At 36.0% G+C, this 20,840-nt stretch overlaps 1 protein-coding gene across 2 annotated transcripts in view; it reads right to left on the bottom strand.

Annotated features, from left to right (window-relative positions):
• Nucleotides 1-6,494: 6,494 nt before the first annotated feature.
• The window catches only part of METTL8 (methyltransferase 8, tRNA N3-cytidine), a 21,149-nt gene continuing 6,803 nt past the window's right edge, over nt 6,495-20,840 (bottom strand). For both annotated transcript variants that reach the window (XM_059475464.1, XM_059475463.1), the window contains exons 4-11: nt 18,400-18,491; nt 13,320-13,711; nt 12,700-12,749; nt 10,146-10,209; nt 9,674-9,813; nt 7,712-7,818; nt 7,544-7,609; nt 6,495-6,825 (exon numbers count right to left, since the gene is read on the bottom strand). In XM_059475464.1, the coding sequence (XP_059331447.1) occupies nt 6,638-6,825; nt 7,544-7,609; nt 7,712-7,818; nt 9,674-9,813; nt 10,146-10,209; nt 12,700-12,749; nt 13,320-13,711; nt 18,400-18,491 (1,099 nt within the window). In that variant the 3' untranslated portion in view covers nt 6,495-6,637. The remainder of the gene's footprint in view (nt 6,826-7,543; nt 7,610-7,711; nt 7,819-9,673; nt 9,814-10,145; nt 10,210-12,699; nt 12,750-13,319; nt 13,712-18,399; nt 18,492-20,840) is intronic.

The following is a 20,840-nucleotide window of genomic DNA, read 5'->3' as shown; positions in this document are numbered from 1 at the left end:
TGTAATCAATGTCATTGGAAGCTAAGCTGCCCTATTCCTCAGAACAACATCTGACTACTGCGTTTAGTAGGGAATGTAGCAAACAGTGCCATTAAAAATGGCAAAGCCTTTCCTAGTGTAAAATAAAAGACTGCTGGTGGGTTTGGATTCTCTAAGCCCATCTGCTAAATGCTACACTGTACAACAACCCTTTTATTCAAGTTGAAAGATGCACTCCTCCATTTAAAGAGCACTTGGTATATCAGAAGGAAATGGAGGCTACAGTGTGCTTGACTCTAAGGAAAGAAAAAATTCATGCTGGCTTTGTAATGAAACCCTCCAAAAGCACCATCCTCAAGCGAGCATAATTAATTAATTGTAACTTTTATAGCAAACCAACTACTTTCACTCTTTGGCCTTTGGCTTGTCCACATGCCAGTTTACAGTCAGGAGTGACAGGGAAGGGTGGCAACACTGATGTCTCTCTCCTGCTCTCTCAGGAACTGTACTGAATTTGTCATTCCATATAAAATACTAAGTGCTGTATGATTGCTACAGGACTACATGTTGTCATGCCAATTATTATGTTCTCTATTTTTCTCCGTTTCCCCCTCTATCTTTTCTTAATTTGGCAACTCTGTCTACTAGACCCATTTTGTAACCAGGCCTATTCTTCAGCTCTACTGTTGAGCTGAATGTTGAGCAATGTTAGGATCTCACAAAAGGTAATGACAAAGGTTTTAGGATTGTTATTTCTTTGTTTCTTTGGTTTTTTAATGAAAGCATTTAAAGATCTTGAACAGTAAATAGGTAAAATTTCCCATTCACACATATAAAAACGCAAATGGAAAAATCTAATACAACCAGTTTTTGGTAACTCACCAATCTTTTAACCTTGTGAACATTGTGATTCCTTGTTTTAATAGGCAATGGTGATAAATATATACAATGCAAGTTTGTTGTCTGCCAACTTGACTAATTCATCTTGCTTTTTGCATCATGTAAAGGTATAAATTAGACCTTCTAAATACTAAAGCATAACATTATATGCCATTCTCACACTGTCTACCATTCAATTCCCAAAGCTGTTTTCATATGAAAATTCCTAGAGACATGAAAAAACTTCACTATCTATTTTTGCTGCATCTTTTTCTTCTCACTGAACATGACACACTACAGAGAAGACTATACATTGGATTTATGCAGCAGCTACAGAGCATTCTATTTTTACATCATACTTAAACATTTTAACATTTGGCTTGTTTTTATAACTAGGAGGATACACCAACTCTGGTTTTTTAATTAATTTAAAATTTCATTTAGTATCAAATCCAGGAATGCCTGGATTATTCTTAATCTAATTATTTATCACATTGTATATGTCATCTGTTGGTTTTCACCTTATTAAGCTAATTCACTTGCTTCCTTAATCTTTTGAGTTCCCTTCAAAATTGTAGCGACCCGATCAATAAAATATCCTCTGAAAATGAGACTATCTTGTTGCTAACTCCTTTTTCACAGCAACAATTGATAAGATAGCTTTAGCTAACATTAAGTATACAAAGCTTCAAAACATGGATATTAGCTTTAATATTCTTGACATACATTACACCTCAAATAAGCGAAATTTTCAGCCTCTTGGATAAGTGCTCCTCTGCAACCACAAGTGTTTTAAAATAACAAAACATATTCCATCTCTAAATTGCTCTGATCCCAGATGAAGCCTATTCTGCTGTTTTTTTAAAGTTTTATTTCTAGTTTATACAAATTCACTGTAAATTCCGTTGAACAGATGCAAGTATTACAGAAACTGATATTGGGAGGCTCTTCACAGTGATAATCTGCAGATATTTTCTTGATTTAAATAGGACATCATCAGAACACATGGAGTAAATTTAATTGTTCTACCTTGATTGCACACAATCAGGGTATAGACACTTCTGTTATTCTCTGGTATTTGCTTCCCAGGAGGTTAGGAATGTAGCTTCTGTCACTATAGGATGCTACTTGAACGATGGTAAAAACATTTTTCCCTGAGGAGAAAGCAAAAGCAGGTGTATCATACACTTGCTTGCACTGTTGAAAACATGTGCATAGCACATACAACCTACAACAAACGAAACATTCAATCTTTTTAATATATTGAAATGCATTTTGCACATATGGATGAAAGAGAAAAGCTGTAATATTCCACTAAGATGTGAAAATACATTACCATTTGGGAGAATAAAAACTTTGAAGATCTGTCTTTCTACCTCCAGCCCTGGACTGATTGCCTTGCTTACCAAGATTTCACCCTATTTTTGTGACAAATAGTCCCCTTTCTCTTCTTGTCTCCTCTATTTTTTAATTTAAATAATTTGATTAATTAATTTCATTTCATTAATGTCTAGGTTCAAGGTCCTCATCCTGTCACACTGTATCCTGTTACAAATCTCCGTAAACCATGTCCACAGTGTCCTGTTCCTCTGTTCCCTGTTCTGTATCTCATTTTTCTTGGTCAGTCTATCCAAGATTGCTTCTCACCCTAGCTCCCAGAGGAAACTCTCACTCCCTCTCTTGCCTGCATCTTCATCTTTCTCCCCTCTTGCTTGAATGGCTCTTGCTTCCAATCCCAGCAAGCTCTCCTTTCAGAGAGAGGTACTAGAAAGAGGTGAAGGATGGTCTCTCAACAGAGAAGTTTCCTTCTCAGCTCAAAGCCCAATCCAGGCATGACCTGCATGCCAGGAGGCACAGGTAAAAAGGAGAACCTGCTAAGACACCCATGGCAACCCATGTTGTTCTTACTGACTACACACAAAGTGCAACCACATATAGGAAACTTACCTTGTCCAAATCCTGGATGATTCTTAAGAGACGGGGAACTGGCACATAACTGATGTAAAAAACCCCTCACGTCCATCCTTGTTCCAAATATGGAGAGAAGTTTACATAAACTGAAATGCAGTTCACTGAAATACAAAGTGAACTGTATTATTAACAATAGCAGTGTTTAACATTTTTGCAACATGTATACATGTTTTATTTCCACCCATTATGAAGATGCTCTATGGAGAAGAAGTGGTTTATATATGAACTACTATCACAGACAATATACCCATATTCAAGGACAGGTCGGATGGGACTTTGAGCAACCTGGTCTAGTGGAAGGTGTCCCTGCCTGCAGGAGAGGGGTTGGAACTAGATGATCTTTAAGGTTCCTTTCAATCCAAACTATTCTATGATTCTCTGAAACTTGACTTAAAATTATTAAAAAATACAGCCACTACCACTATATATAATTTAGCATCTATACAATTAATTGCACTCACACTAAAAGATAAAGTAATCTGTACAGAAGGAAATAAATCTCCCTTTTTTCAATTCTAACAATAACTCAGACAACCAACTTTACTGCAAATGTTTGTGCATATAGCTCCTTGGGAAACTGCTCAGTTGTCCACTAAACATAGGAAAAAGAGGAAGCAAACCGTATGTCAACAGATCAAAGAGCAAACTGGAACAGTGAGTAAAGTTCACACCACAAATGAAAACAAAGTAGCAGAATTCATGTAAAGTGATTTCCACCATTGTTTAATACAAATTCTGAGGTTGTTTGCTATAACCTTTTAGCCATTATTAACCAGCAGAATCAGGAGATTAGCTGTGCAGTTTCCAAGACAGTAAGTTTTTCCCTGGTGTTCCTAGAGTTCTACTTATCATGGCTGCATTTGGCTGTCCTCTGCAGATTCAGTGCATTTGTGAATGTGGCACAAGCATCTGCCTTCATTTTGCTAAGGAAAAGGCAACATATTTTTTTATATGAGCAAATTGTTATTGACTAGATACTTCAAAATTAGTGCAAGAAAAAAAGTTGGTCACTTTCTTTACTTTTTAACTGCCTCACACTTGCTTAAAAACTAAGCAAGGTCTAAGCCAGTAAGTACCATGCACATCTGGACAAAAAAGACATAGTATTCATAAAGCAAGCCAAAGCCAATGAAGCTGAAGCTCAGATCTAGCAAGACCACCTTTCTCTAATTGCCATTAGGAAGCCATGCTTGAAACAACCAAAAAGAACTCCACAAAAAATTAAAGAAAAATTGCAATTACAAATGAAAATGTTTTATATTTATAGAATATGTATTAATTAATTTTAGGTACACATTTGATTAAAAAATCAACTTCATATGTCAAAAGTGAAACTTAAGTGCAGTTTCCTATATTAATAAACTAGTTTTTCTTTCCTCCGGAAATTAACAATTAGCCATTTTAAACTGCCTTTCCTAGATAGATGCCTGCATTTCTTTTTCTTCTTTTATTTCAGTAGTCCTCCTTGCTTAATACAGATAATTTGGAAGCATTTTAAAAATATGTCTTTGATTAAGCTTTTTGAAAACTGAAATGTCATAAAGCCAGAATACAGGAAGTGCGACTCAGATTCAAAAGTTCTTATTGGGAATTATGCCTTTTTCCATATCCTCTTCTGTGAATCTTACAACTGTTCAGACAGTGGATATTCTACACTTAAAATAGTAGCTGATCTTATTACTTCCAAATCAGGCACTATTATTCTAAAAGAGGCAGCCAATACTTCAAGTGTAAATTGTGGAAGAGAAACAGCTGATTTTACTTAAGGCCATTCAAAATTCAGGGTTTGTTTTTTGTGAAGTCACACTTTTGTTTAACTAACAGCACATTAAAATCTTGCCTGAATCAATATACCCTCGTGAGTGCCAAAGCAAACATTACGTTCGCCTCTACAAATGGAAAATTTACGTCACACACATGAATAAGACTGCAGGATGCTCAAGAACTTATCATCATCACTTCCCTGGAAAATTCTACAAGTGAAAATTATTTGTGCTAGCTAAGAGCTATGTATATTCAGAAGTCACAATTAATAAAACAGAGTAGCAACATATTTAAAATATAAGGAGACATTTATTTACATTTTCCATGGGGATGCTACAATCTCTTACAGCTTTAAGAAACACAGCTGCGTTTTAACCTTTGATTTTTGCCACGAGAGTTTTATTGCAGGTTACAGTAATGCTATTGCTAACCAAAGCTTCCTAAGCCTCTTGATTCATAAAACAGTATTTTCCTCTAATGGGAGTTTCAAATATATCAAAAATGCAGGATCAGACCCCTTATTGTACCCCATTCTTGAAATACATGTGGGTTAAAGGGGATGAAGATATTTGGCATCTCTGTTTAGACAATTTAGGGTTTTCTTCCTAGGAGACCATCAGTCCTCCTTGTCGTAGCAACTAACAACTTACAAAAAGATCAACAGGCTGGGCTATCAGTTGTGACATGCTTACCCTTCAGCCTAAAACAAAACAACAAAAGAGACTTTGAGTGTCACTGTATTAATGACACTCAAAACTACATGTTATAGATTACATGCATCCCACACCCTTGTTTAAATAAAGAGATTTATTTTATTCATTCACCTTTTTCTTGTTCTCTCCTCCTTGTGGCAAAGTGATTTAAAATTACATTAAAACAGCAGAGTGGCAAAATGGAATCTTTAAATACAAGCTCAACAGCCTTCGGGATTATGTTCTACATTTGAAAACAGAGCTTGCACCTCACTTTTCTTCTTAAAAGAATTTAAAGTATTGAAGGACAGGACTAGTCCTGTCCTTTGCTATATCCCCACCCAGCCAATAAAAAACACTGTGTTTTTTCCTTCTAATGTAGAATCCCTAAGAAAGCAACTTCTTTTTGTAAACAATAAAAATATCTCAGCTGCCAGATAGATTGCAATTCTAGTGTGATTACATTAATCCATAACACTATTAATAAAATGTACTTAGGACTACTGGTTTTGCTCCTCCCTCTAGTGTATCTAACCTATCATAAAAATAATATTTGTATTTATCCAGACAACTATCCAATATTAACTATTTGGTGTCAGAACTGTTTTGGCATTTTGGTAATGGTTTTCTACATGAAACATATTCAGTTTACAATCTAGAGCACTTTAAATGTGTAATGTATTGTATTTGAAATTGGCCTGTTCCTTATGAGCATGTAGACGAAAAGCAAAGACAGCATAATAAATCAGTCAGGAGGACAAAAATCACTGAGTAATCTGATATGTATACATATCACATGCAGTTAGTGTGAAATCATAGCTACATGCAAATCAGAAAAAAATTTTTGTCCTCATTATTTATGCACCAAGAAATTTCCCTCCAAAGAGGAATTACAGTCGTAAGACATGGTGGTTGAAAAGGATATGACTCAGAAATTAACATAGTCTGTGGTAATAGTGAGAACAGATATTCTGTTTCTCTAAATCTCTGAAACAATTATGCTTCAGACTAACCTTTTTATATACCATGAATTTCAACAGAATGAGGTGTATACTTATTGACTATTCATATTCAAGGGAGTAAAATAATGCCTGGTCACAGTTATGAAAAGATTATTGCATATAAAGCAATAGTCAGAAATGGCCTTTATCTCCCCTCAGATTTTTCTTACACATATGAATTTACAAAGAAAAGAAAGTCAGAGAAAGGTTTTCAGTTCAATACATTTATTGAACTTTTTAATACTTTTCAGTGGCTAACACAACATTTATGCATACTTAAATGAAAACACACGTACTCAAATTTCCTTCAGTTTCTGAAGTTCAATTTTGTACTGCATTTCTGGAGTAAAATTATTTACAAGGGTGCCTTTTGGTGCTTTCTTCAGGATTATGCAGAGATTGCAATGGCTTCTGGAACTTGCTTTGTATCCAAACTCGCTGCATTTTGACTTTTTTCTTTCTGTTTACTTGTAATCGCCGATCAACTAAATTCTGTACTTCAGTTAATCCAGCCAAGGTGAACATGTTCCATACCTCATCTATTTTTTCATATGAAAAATTATTGCAATTAAAAAAGAAAGTCATTTGTAGAATGTAGTAATTACCAACCTGTAGTTCAACCAAAGATGGAATTAAATTTATTTTGCAATTTGAAAGCTAAAGGACACTACCTGTAATAAGGATTTGTTAGAAATTCATTTTCACAGCTCTTGATTTATATTGTAGTAACAATTGTCATGTTGAGGCCCAAAGCACATTAGTTATTACTCACAGCATCCATAGATACCCTTTCTTCACAAGGTTCCAGGTGCCATAGTTGAGTAAACAAATGCATGCCATTTGGTCACTGTTCACATATTATCAAGATAAAGCTACTTCCCCTGACAAATGACTATCCAGACTTTTATGTCATTTATAGCTACAGACTCTCCTTCCAAGCATGTTTACCTCAATTTTAACAGAGAAATCATGTGCATGGTGAAATAATAAAATTTGAGCATACAATTACACACAGGATACTTAAAGAGAAATTTCCCGTGACGTCTGTAAGCAACATTGCAGGATCCCAAATGCAACATGTGTGCATACAAAGGAAACTATTTTCTTACAACAGGTAGCTTTGGTCTTTTTAAAAGCAGAGAATTTTTTAAAAAGCCAATAAACCTTCTTTAAATTTATGTTTTAAGTTGAGCTTTCATAATCCAAATCACCTTGAGAAACACCTAACCCATTCTATGAAACTATAACATTCCGTACCTTTGGTAAAGAAATATACTCTGGTTCCATCTCCTCTTACATAAAAATTTTCTGACAAGCAATGACCTAAGAAATTAGAGCAGTAATGAAAAAGGACATGTCACTTTTTTTTTTTTTCCCAGAAAGAGCTAAAATGAACAGTAAAATACCAAACCATTCAGGAATTACCTTCTTTAAAACGAAGTTGAGCTGTATCGTATCTTCCGTAGTCCCGAAATAACAACATTCCTCCAGGCTTCAGTAGCTTAGCCAACCTATTTACAACCCCTTGCATCCTTAGAGAATAAATGAGATGCTGGTGAAGTTTGCAAACATAAGCAACCAAGTTTGCTGCCACAGACCAAAAAGGCAGCACCGCCTATGAGTAAGAGACTGTTCAGGACAGTAGCTGTGCACAGAATTACAGCCTTGCCTATAGAAGCAGAAGTTTTGCACACTCGGAAAGAAGTGTATGTGCACAAAAAGTGAAAGTGCTTTGAGAAATTTCATCCAGCAAATCTAAAAGACATTAATTACACAGCTTGAAGAAAGTTTAATGCTTCCAATTCTGCAACCAAATTTTAGAGGTGCGTTCTAGCATAATTGAAGTGTGTTAAAAATTGACTACAAGAGTAGCAATTATCAAAAACTAAACACAACAGCCTAGAGATAAATTACTAAGTAACAATTTTCTGAATATAAATGTGTCCCTCTCACATGTATTTTCCATCTTTTCAAAGTACATAATTTCTGCACCATGATTCCTTGGTTTTCTTTTTCATTTCCCACTTTCAAAGTTTCCAGAAAAAAAAATGTATATTGAGCAAGATGAATCTGGATCTCATTTTCCTTTATGTGGTCATTTTAATTCTATGAGATGGAAGTAATGACTAAGGCATCTTTGGAAAGTGGGTCTCAAAACACAGATAATTACATGAAAATCTTTGTGTGTGTATACACACACATGTACAGAAAAGCATCCATGTCAGCCCTGGGGAAAAAAATCCAACCTAAACCAAAAATGACAACCCACTTCCCTCCAAAAAACAAAAAAAAACCAACAAAAAACAAAAAGAAAACAAACAAAACAGAAAATCAACGACAAAACCCTCAAATGTATTCTTAAGAGATTAATAGGAAAAGATCCACAGAAATTGTGACAGAACATCTGAGTACTGCTTCTACAGGCACAGTGACTGAATGAATCACTGTCGTCCAATTTCTTCCTGGCAGCATGGCTGGAATTAGAGAGATCTAAAGTCTCCTGATTCAACTCTTTTTGAAACCTGGACCCTGGCTTTGTGTGATTCGTGCTCATGTCTGAATAAACAGAAAGTAGAAATATTCTATACAGGGAAGGTTTTCCTGTATAAAGCTAATCACTAGTAGCAGGGAAACAGTTCTCAGACCTAGGCAAATACTGTTCTGTACACCAAGCCCATTTTAATGACATTCTTGAAGTGATAAATGTATTATCACACAAACAGCATGTATTTCCCTTCATATAATCTAGTTAGAGTCAAGAAGTTTAACTTACATGCCCTCTTTTAATTTTTTTGCATTAAAAAAGGTCATGTTCACAATCAGCCAACCTTAACAGTCATAAAATTTGGTTCATTAGACATCGAGAGGCATTAGCAAAGGCTAACAGTGCTCAATGCTACACATGAAAATTAGATCAAATGTTTGCAATCCAAACGAGTTACAAAATTATAGATCCATTTTAGTTTAAAAGGGCTGCATGTAAGCATTTGAATGTGGCTAAATCAGCAATCTAAGTCTACATCAACACATTGTAAGGTGTTAAATCACGAATGTTTGGTTTTGATCACTAAAAATAACTGCCTTCTAGAAGATTGTCAGCCTGGTTTTGTAATTTGCCTTTTTTTGAATCTGTCCCTTCTAGTAGAGATGTACTTAGTTACAATATATCCCTTGTGTTTGATGGAGACTGGAGACTCACTAATTATAATTAGCATGACCAGCTTTTCTCTTGAAGCCTGAAAATGGAAACAGCATTTAAAATACCTTATACATGCTGTAGCTTATTAAATAACATTAAAGATTCATCATCTTCTTTGGGTATTATTGAAAACCTTCCGTTAAAAAAGAGATTTAACCCATTTGCTTTGCCCTTTAGTCTTCATTTACCTGTCAGGATGAATAGTAGAGAGCACAAAGACAAGGAGAATGACATCCAGGATCTCATCTGGAAAAGGATAGGGTAAAGCATCATCACACACATCATGAACAAAGGCAGAACACCAGGCTGAATTGTAGGATGAATGTGACTGTCAGGAAAAAGATGAAAAGAGGCACAGAGAGAACAGTAGTAGTTAATACGTTTACTGTGACTCAAGAAACATTTTTTCTTCAATTATTCTGCATTGTAAAACATCTCATATAAAAGCCTATTCTGTCCGGTATCTTACTCAAGCTGAGAAGCAAGCTCACTGATGGTATTCATTCCTCTCTGCATACAGTATGACTTTGTTCTTTGGAATATTGAAAACTTCAGTTGAAAGTTGTCAAAGCCATCACATTCTTTTTCATGAAGATGGCTTCCTGGCAGCCTCCTGAATTACAGGCTTGTAAGGTACTCTAAAGAGAGTGCATGAATTACCTTTACCAGCTCCACTGCTCCTGAAGCAAAATCACAACAGTACAGAAAGGTTCCAGGTGTATTGCTAGGAAAACAAAACCAACATCAGTTAGAAAATTATTAATGTATAAGATGAAAGTCTACATCAGTGTTCATGAAACTTCAGAGGGTCCTCTGGGCTTCTCCACAGGCTTGATCAAGCATGCTTTATTGATGTCTAGCACATGGAAAGCCACATAGGTTGTAATGAACCAACAGGGCAGAAAAATTCATAAGAATACCAACAGACAGCTAGTACAAAAAGAATTATAGCCTTGTCTGTGAGGAAGCAAAAAGGAAAAGAAAAAAGGTCACAGAGGGCTGTCAGAACTGATGACAATGTCCTGGTGCTGCAATGCATAAATGCAATTAATAGGTCACATTTTCTTACAGGAGCACTGCATTATTAACCCATGGATGCAGCTTAGTTAGCAATATGATTTGGGCAGGGATGGAGAATTGCAAAAGTCACCCAGTTCTGCAGAAGTTTGGGGTTCCATGTGTCACCTTGCTGCTCTTTTGATTTGATTACGCATTACTGGTTATTGTACTCCATTATCTCCTTTGCTTTCCAACTAGGATGAATAAGAATTTCCTGCAGCACTGTATTCCCTTCTCTTCCCATCCAAGACTCAGCCAGCAGCAAATTTCCTTGTACCATTCATTAGATACTAGCAATTCTAGGGAGAAGTTTTTCACCTCAGAAGGATAAACTGAGAAAGCTACTCAAAACCCACAAAGAGATGACTTCATGATCGACTCACGATCAATTTAATTAATTTAAAATATATTTAAGATTTTGGATAGATGGCTTCTTTAGAGGGGAATCAATAAACTCTGCCAGTGCCTGTAGATCTCACAGTATACACAACTAAGCTAGTGACTTCTGAAGGCTCAACAGGAGAATGCTTCTGGAACAAAATATACTCCATGCTTGTTTGGTTTGCTGAGCAAAACCTTTATCAGCTCTGTGACCACCATGAGAATTGCTGAATTTACGTATTTATTATGAATGAGGACAGGCAGCCAGGCTTTGGACCCAGTCAGTCCCTTTGGAAAGGTTGAGCTGATTACCTAATAGACTTGTTAGAATGTTGGGGTTTCTTTTATTTTTTTAGAGCAGAATAGGAACTATCCTATGTAACTAACTACGTAAAAAGTCCACTTAAGACAAAGACATGGCTTGATCTGCATGGTGTTTTCATGACACACTGTATTAAAAAGCACTAACTTAAATTTTAAGGGAGGCAGGGGGAAGAGGTTTAAGAGTTACATCACTAACTTTAGTGAAATTTTCTTTTGTAACCAGGGTACACTTGCTTGACACTGGCTTGTTTTTATATGCACATAATTATATGCATATAGATACATTATTTTATATGCATGTAATTGCCAGAATGGCAATTTTTAGATTATTAAATTCAGAGTAAAACCAACTGTTCTCTAATGCCAAGCCTGCTTGGAGATTAAGAGATCTTTCCATTAGGTCATATACAAGACAAACAAGCAAGTTGTTCAATCTATCAACCAAGGTGATTGACTGAAGGATTTACACATGAATAGAGATCTCCAGGAAAAATACCTAAGGAGCAGTTTCTTAATTATCAGAAATGCCAATCTATGACTAATGCCTCCTGTGAGGAAAACACAAAAGTTTGTCTCATCTTTTTCAACACAGCCAGGTGATATCTTTTTCTATATAGGGTTCCTTTCAAAGTTTTCATATGAAACCAGGCTCTCCTTTCACTACATGCTGTCTAAAGCAAAGCATTTGCTGTGGGATGAAGATGCATTGATAACAGAGGTATCATGTATGACCCTGGTGCACCACTTAATTCCTCCTGTTGCATTTCCATATCTGTAAAATGGAGAATTTTTGTATAATGGTGATACTAGCAATCAGAATTCATTGATAGAATAATGAATCATGTTGCTCTCAAGCTCTTAAAGGCATGAAAAAAAAGCAATCTATTTCAACCCTTGAAATATACATATCCTTTCCAATAAAACCTTCCTGCCTACATGGATGGGAGGACAAGCTGTCATAACAGTTTTTTCTAAAAATGAAAGCTAAGTGGATTAAGACGTTTCAATACATTAGGTAATGTGATATAGGACTTGTGCCTTGACACTAAAACCACAAGTAATGTGACAAATATACCAGCCAATTCAGAAAAAATAGAACTTCTTTCCAGTAGCTCACATACCATTATCTATGGTCTCTATAATTTTGGCCTTTTGAAGAGATACCTGGTAGCTTTACAGTGATCTATAAGACAAGAGAATATTTAATCTGCCTGAGATTAACTGTAAGAACTCAGTCTGAATGCACTCAGAGACAAACTTTGTCAGCAAATATGATCCCCCAAGACCAGGGTGGAGCAACATGAGGAGTATCCTATACTGATGGCACCAATATCTCAGCACTGTAAAATGGTTCACTCAATGCTTCCTGCAGCACAGATCCAGCACCAACATTTGGTGAAAATGAAGATATGAACACAACATTCATATTTGGAAATCCAACACAATTTACCATAGAACTTTCAGAATAGGAAAGACACTGTTTCCAGCTCCACAGCCAACCTAAAATCAGAAGAGAAAGATAAAATCAAAATAAATGAGCAAACAAAACCTTTTTTTGCTATCTTTGTCTTAAATTAGTTGGCCAGTAGGACCCATTAGACTTGAAGGTATGTTGGCCAGAAAAGATATAATCAGCTAATACCACAGCTCTCAAATCATGTACATGATCATGTTTCTCCCCAATGTCTTTCTGAAGTTAAAAGAGAATTAGTCTCTCAAACTGCATAAGAAAATGCAATACTCTTGTCCAATTTCACCATTTGGCAAGAATGCAGCAAGTACTTCCACTTTGAGACAAAGCACTTAAACTCACACCTGTCCTGAGGAAATAAAAATCCTGACTTTCAATGAAAATGGAATCTGACAATCTAGCCCTATTCTAACTATGGAAAAACTGTAACGGGAAAACCAAGTCCAGATTTAGGTTTCTCTCAAAGGTTCTGCCATAAATGAATGTAGTATGTAAAATTCCAAAGGCTTGCTTTCCTGATACTTAGTAAGGGTCTTCATGAGATTTTTGAGTAATTCTGTGGAGTTCTGTAGATGTGCAGAACATTTGCAGTGCATTACCTCTAATATTCGGTAAGTGGCATCACAACCAGGGAAGGATTCGCCCTGGCCAAGTTCTTCTCCACACTTTTTACCTTGAGGGTTGGCAGTAAGAGCTTTCACTTGATTTTTATTATATACATATCCTTGTACAGCAGTAGAACCAGATCCATAATTTTTCTCCCAGTATTTTTCTCCTTCTTCAAACATTCCATTTTTGAGTGTAAAACTGTTGTCATTATTTATTTTTGTGTGTTCCAAAGATATTTTTTCTGTTTTGAACTCTTCTCTCCTTTTTTCTGGAAGAATTTCTGGAAACTCCAGAAACAGCCAATTGCGATCCTTGAAAAAGTTATTTTTATGTGTCTTGTAAAATTCATTCCAATATTTACTGGCTTCTCTCTCATATTTATCTGAAATTAAAGCAGAACAAAACCTTGGTGAATATGAACTTAGCTAGAAAACACTCTAAAGCAACATATAATTTGGACCTCAAATATACAGTTTAAAAATCCATAGTTCCACACATTGTACATTTAAATTAAAACACATGGATTTTGTGTCTCACCTTAACTTGTGCTCAAAATAACTCCTATGAGGGTTTAACTAGATTTTATGACACTTAGGAAGGGGTTGACAGGCTTACAGCATATTTTTAAAAGTGTAGTGACATCATAGAACAGCACCACCAAAATACACAATCTAAAGATTCTTAGACAAGCTTTCATGCTCTAATTATAAAAAAATGCATCTTTTCAATTATTTAAGAAATAGTTTTCAAATGTAAGAATTGAAATTCTTTCATGCTTTATGAAATTCTGTAATCAATTGCAAATTTGTTGGTACCTCATCACCTATTTAAAAAACAAATCCAGTTCTGTGCACTGGACTGATAAATGCTACTGCACAGCAAACAGACAATAATTCACACCTAAGCATTCAACAATACAGAAGGAACATACTTGCTTTCTTTTTTTCAAAACACTTCAGAGTTACAACAGACTTTTGTGTTCACTTTTAATTCACAAAACATTCTAACTAAGTGTCAGAATGTCAGAAAGTAGGACTGGAAGGGATTTCACACAATCAGGGAATTCACATCCCTCCTTCACAAACATCTGTTCAACTTATTCTTAAAATACCACCTTTCACACACAACTTTCTTTAGTAATATAATACAGTCCTTAATTTTCTACACAGTTAGAAACCTTTTCCACTGTCTACCTAAGAACTTCCATCTTGCAATTAGGTCAAGCAATTCTCGTCCCAGATAGGGATCAAGCAGACAAAGCAAAGATTACTCTCTTTTCTCTTTGTAACATCTATTTACATATTTGAAGTATTTTACTATGCCCCCATAAACAATCTATTTTCTAGATTGTCTAAAACTAACTCTCTTCTTTTTGATTTTTAGACTTCTGATAATTTCAATTTTTCTTTAGATTCTCTCCAATTGATTTACTACTTTGGGGGTTTTATTCTGGCAAAGGCATTATAATTGCAGAGAAAAAGGAGTATTTTATGAGGCTTCCAGGTTGCAATCCTGTTTATAACTCCCAGCTTGCCATTTTGCAACAGCATGACACTGCTGATTCAGCTAGTGATTCACCACAACTCTCAGATCTTCTTCTGCAAAATGACTACCAAGCCAATTGTTCCAAAATCTAGTTTGTTTTTTTTCTCAAGGAATTATTCTGAAGCAAAGAAATCTGCACTCATTTTTAGCAAATTTATATATTTCAGATTATTTTTTCCAATGTTTGTCCAAATCTTTCTGAATCTCAATCCTGTCCTTCACCATACTTAAAACACATTTTCACTTAACACCATCTTCAAGTCTCTAATTTCCCGAGGTCACTAATGAAAATACCAAGCAGAACTGGACACAGAATAAAACACTCCTCTGCCCAGCACACCCTTCCATTCTGAAAGGCTCTTTGCAGGCATTCATTCACCCAAAAGCAGTTTCATTAGCTCTCACTTGCCTAACTTGCTTATGAAAATGTCAAGTAAAGCAAATCAGAAGCCTGACTAAGGATAAACTTCAGGACATCTGCTGCTTTTCCCTTATCCCCAGGGCTTGTAACCTTCTCCAAGAAGAAAATTAGCTTGATTTTATGTGATTTATCCTTGAAAAAATATTTGTTGGCCAGTATTCATCTCCTTTGTTCTTCTGATCCCAACGTCTGCAAGCTCTGGATGCACTCTTCCAGTATTTTTCCAGAAACTAAAACCAATTATCTGACTCTTATTTTTTTCCCACCTCCTTTTTTAAAAAGCAAATATTCTCTTTTCTGCTTTTCCACTCATCCATGTACTCTATGGATGTACTTTGTAACCTGCTCTTTCTCACTTCAAGAACAAAATCTTTCTTCCTTCTCACTAGCACTAATTGTGCTAGCCGCTGGACTGGACCTAGCTAACCCTTTCAAAGGAAGGCTGATAAAAAGATAAGAATTACAGCTTTTCAATGTCTCTTTTGTTGATGGTTTTCCCTTCCTTATCCCTCCTAAAGTACCAAACAAAATTTTTTTTCTTGTTTTTCCCCCTTATTTCCAAAGCATTTGCAGAACTATCTTGCTACCCCTCACATCTCTTGCTGCAAAAGTGTACCTCATATAATGTGCTGCCTTTCCGGTTTTGTTCTCACTCATACCAACACATTAGTTCTTTTAATATAAATGTACAGAGTAAATGTACAGTGCACTTCTACTACTCTCTTTAAATCTTAACATATTATTTCCTAAATTGCTACAGCTTTTCAGAGATAAACAAGGTTGAGAATTATCATTAGAGGCACAGTCAGGCAGTGGGAAGTGGTAAGGAGGTGGCAGAATGCCTTGTCCTAGAAATCTGCATAATGTTTTAAAATTAACATTTAATACATCCAATTGTATTATTAAAGGGCAGGACCCAGCCCTATAATTGTAATTGTACAGGCCTGTTTTATATTTAGAGTTCAGAGTTGACTGAGGTCATATATCAGATTTCAACAGTTTAAGTTGCATTTATAGATTGCTCAGCTTCAGTATAAAAACCAAAACCCTTCTAGTCAAAAGATTCTTTAATTATTATCACCCCTTGCTATAGTCACAATTTTCCTACAAGTCTGCTCAGAATTCTTGAACTTAAATTCACATCAAGTTTTCCAGATTTCAGAACTGAAGGAAAGAAATAGCTAAAGTCAGCCTTTCAAACTGTATTAGGAATGACATGGGTTTAAGTGAAGGAACACTTTACTTTGCATTGTTGCACTGGGCATTCCTGCATCTTTGTGTAATAACATGCATGCAGTATTATCAAATTTTTATTTCATTTTGTGCATTTAATTAGCCTACCCACAAAATACTCCAAAGCATGTAAAAATTACATAACTTAAAAACATAAACTTCTAAGAAAAAAAAAACCCAACCAAACAAAAAGACCCACCAACCAACCACAACAACCAAACCTCCCACCAAAAAAAACCAAACCAAAAAAACAAAAAACCAAAAAAACCTTTACTTTGTCAATCAATTTTTCTACATAACACAATCTTCAACTGCTAGCAAGCATGCCTGAGAAGAAACTGCACATGGTAATATGGAAATCAAATTCCTAAATGTAGTATCATGACTTCATTCAGTTCCACTGCTCTTGCTTTAAAAAGGCTCATCAGAGCTCTTCTACTTCAGTAATATAATAGCATTGGTGAAATCTGTCTTTTTTCCCCTCACTGTAGTTTTCAAGGCCCCAAAATAACCTGCTCATTAGCCTTGGTCTGGTTCATTGTTTACACAAATAGGCCAAAATGTACTTCCATTTGCAGAATGAAGCTGAAGCTTTCTGAAGGAACACTATCAGCAATGCTCACCTATTCAACCTCTAAACAGAGGGGCATTCATAAGAAATGTCCTTGGATTCTTGTGTTTCATGGCAATAGCCAAATGCCTGATTATTCCATTTCTCACCAGTACAAACTAACTTCTAATTGATTGTAGATAAAGAATACAAGATTCCATGAGCACACAGCCCCACAGCTTACTTTTCAATCACAAGCTCTTTTTCAGCTCTTTGTACAAATCAAGTTAATATATTAGATGTAATTTTTGAAAAACAAGCATTGTACTCCTGTATGTAGATAAAAAATGTGAGAGGTAACAGAGAAAGGCAGGCTGACAATTTCAGAGTATTCCAGGTGATGAAGGGCACACAATGCAAGGCACATTCTCAGGTAATTCAAACAAACTCCAACATGTGCCTTGGTTACACCAAGGCATAGGATCATAACAACACTATCTGGCAGATTCATGACATGCTAAGTAAACTGAGGCACAGATATCCAAGTGACTACTTTCAGAACATCCTCCTAACAGAAGAATAAATGAAGAATCCAGTCTTCTATGCTACTATCAAGTTGATATTCCAGCTTTAACCACCCTGGAGTTTAGTCTATGGTTTAGTTTGCCAGTTTGAAACTAGAGCTATCACTCTTCAGAAACCCAGAATACATTAAATTTCCTTCTGAAGACAGGCACAAAACTCCTCAATCCCTTAGAGAGCAGACCACGGAGGATGTATTGGAACACCTTCCACACAAAGTGGACACATGGATTCCTGAGGCACTCCCTGGCAAAGGCAGCAAGCTGGGACCACTGCAACTTGTATGGCATTTAACAGAAATACAGTGCAATGAACAAACACAAGCTCTCTAAATAGTTCCCAAATCACTGAAAAGCATTTGAATATTGTATATGGGAATCTTCATCTCCAGCACTCTAGCTGATTGCAAATTCATTCCCTTTGATTCTGTAAAAGCCTTGTGTAGTAGAAGTTGTATTCTGGAGGACTGCAAAACGGGTCAGAACAACTGCACCATCCTGATGCACGTGTTTTACACAGAGTCTACTGCCACCCCAATTGTAAAACTGTTCAAATAAGAGACTGTACTGTTAGGAAAAACACACTGTGAGTTCTTTTGAGGCAACAAAGGGAAAAAAAAATAATAAAAAATTTAGATAAAAGAATGCAGAAGTAAAAAAAATGTTCCTGAACTCTGTAAATCTTCAATTATTTTAATAAAGAGCATTAAAAAATTTTTATACCATTTGAAATTTGTTACCTTGGTCTTCTGATTGAACTTTCACAAGAGAATTCTCTGTTGCTTTTTTCTTGGCATTCTCTTCTTCTTCTTGTGACCATTGCATGTGGTCCCTGCAGAAGGCAATTGAAGCAACAGCTTTTCAATAGGGTTTTTCATAATATTTTTTCCCAGGAAAAACAGTCATGAATTAGCTACACTGTCTCAAATACCTTTTTTTTTATTTTTGAGTGCAAGCAAATGACCACAAGGAGACTTACAGTTAAAACCTAAGTTTCAGTGTATGATAGATAAAAATTAATTACTAATTAGGTAAAAGTCAAGTGATTAAGAAACATGTTCCAACTGCCAAAAGACTGAAGTAGCATGTATTTCTTTTATTAATATCAGGATTATATGTATCTTACAAATTGAGTGTGTTTACAGGAGTGTATTTTGAGTGTCCATTAGAACTGTATTTAGCTGAATACAATAAGAGACCTACCAACAAACACCCTAATGATACAATAAGAGACCTACCAACAAACACCCTAATGCAAGAAACACCTCACATTAGTAGTGTTTATGATGAGGAACTAAGGACTAGCAAAGAAATCAGCTGTTCTGAAACAGGGAGCATAATCCACCTATTCAATTGGAACAGGTGGAATTGATAAACACGATTTTACTTTTCTGAGGAACAGAGATAGGTAATGTTAAAAAAAAAAAACCAAACCAGAATGAGACAAGTCAAGCAGTGCTGCAATGTTTCCAAAGTCTATGCCATCTATACTTGTGTACAGTGGTTACCTAAATGTTATGTTAATCCATGGTCACAGAACCAAGCCCAGAGCTGACCCTGGTGACTAAACTGCCTTCCCTGCAGATTCTGGTTTGGATCAGACCACAATGGGGAGTACCCAAAAATGTGCTGCAGGACGGTTTCAAAAGCCAATCAGCTGTCCCTCCAAATTGTCCCGTCTGAACAGATTAAATTAGATAATATAATTCAAGTAATCTATTAGATCCTAATCCTACTGAAATGAGCTAAGTGAAAGCCCAAGACTAAAATTCCATTGGTTACTATGGGAAAAGGAAGAAGGTGCCAACTTGAAGAGTTGATTGTCTCTAAAAGCTAATGAGCATCTTCCTTTTCCGTAGTTGGTGACATATAGGTAATTTAATTCTTAGACCTTCACAGTTCCTCTTTTGTTAATTGTGGGAGACTAATTGGTATGTATTTGTCTGCTTGCCTCAGACTTGATTTCCGCCTCTCTACTGAAATATTTCTCATTATTGTCCCCAGCAGGTTGCCTCTCCCCTTCCTGTATTTGTTCATATACCAAATGTTCCTGTGCAGTGTCATGGCTCTGACAGACACGCTGCAGTCGAATAAAACTGAGTGACCGAAGCACTGCCAGGCAGACATCCTCTTGGAAAGACTTGCTTCCCTCACTGCTATCACCAGTGCTGACCTTGCCTATTCCAGCAAGCTGAAACCAAGGACTATTCAGATGGCAATAATACACAGTCAGCCCTTCTGACAGATGACTTGCTGCTCTGTAATCTTTAGCTGATCAATTTTAATCCATCACTGTGTGTCTGTCAGAGCCCTCAGGGGCTCTACACACAATACTAAAGGTGCCTGAAGCCCTCTATCTTCATTAACTGCCTTTTTTTTTTCTTTTTTTTTCCCCTCCTTGGAAATTCATAAAGCTCCTTTTGGCGCTTTTGTTGAAATTTCCATATGGTAGATCTCAAATAGTACTGCTGCAGCACTTCTTGATCAAAATCTACAAAAGAGGGGTCACTGCATAGCTCTTACAGCAATTATTTACATATATAGATGCTTCACATGAGGCAGCTCCTTCAGCAACACAAGCTGGTAGGAACATGAGACACATAAGAATTCTAAGCACAGAAGTGTTTAAATACAGAAGTGTTTTAAGCTGAACACTGAGGCAGCAAAGCAAGCTATCCATTTTAACCACACCAGGAACTGTTAACATGAGTAGGCCTGATATGAGATCAAACAATGCTGCTTTCAGTTCAGCCTATTCAACTTAGTCTTTTTCTGTTACCTTGTTTGCTAACTTAGGGTTTAATTATCTCTGTGATAATGTAAAAACTGGTTCAATTACTGACCTGAACAGAAGCAGGCATTTTTTTTTTGCCAGTGTTTAGCATCATTCATTACTTCTCTCTCAAAATGACAGAAAAGCACCACAATAGACATCTAAAGCATTAGTTCCCAAATTTAATTTACTTAGTATTTCTAGCAGCAATGGTAGCAGCTCTTGTCTCTCTGCCAATTCACACAAAAAGAATGCCACTTTATGAACTAACAAAGATGATGAGTGGAAAACAAAAGGACATCATACATCAATGTTAGAGAAGACAAATATCTTATGCTTACCCTGTAGCACTATGCTTACCCTATTTAGCACTACCACCACATCCTAATTCTCCTTATCTCCCTAGTG

The sequence above is a fragment of the Ammospiza nelsoni genome, chromosome 7, assembly GCF_027579445.1.
Source record: "Ammospiza nelsoni isolate bAmmNel1 chromosome 7, bAmmNel1.pri, whole genome shotgun sequence".
Taxonomy (NCBI): Eukaryota; Metazoa; Chordata; class Aves; order Passeriformes; family Passerellidae; genus Ammospiza; species Ammospiza nelsoni.
This window is presented reverse-complemented; position numbering and strand designations above follow the sequence as displayed.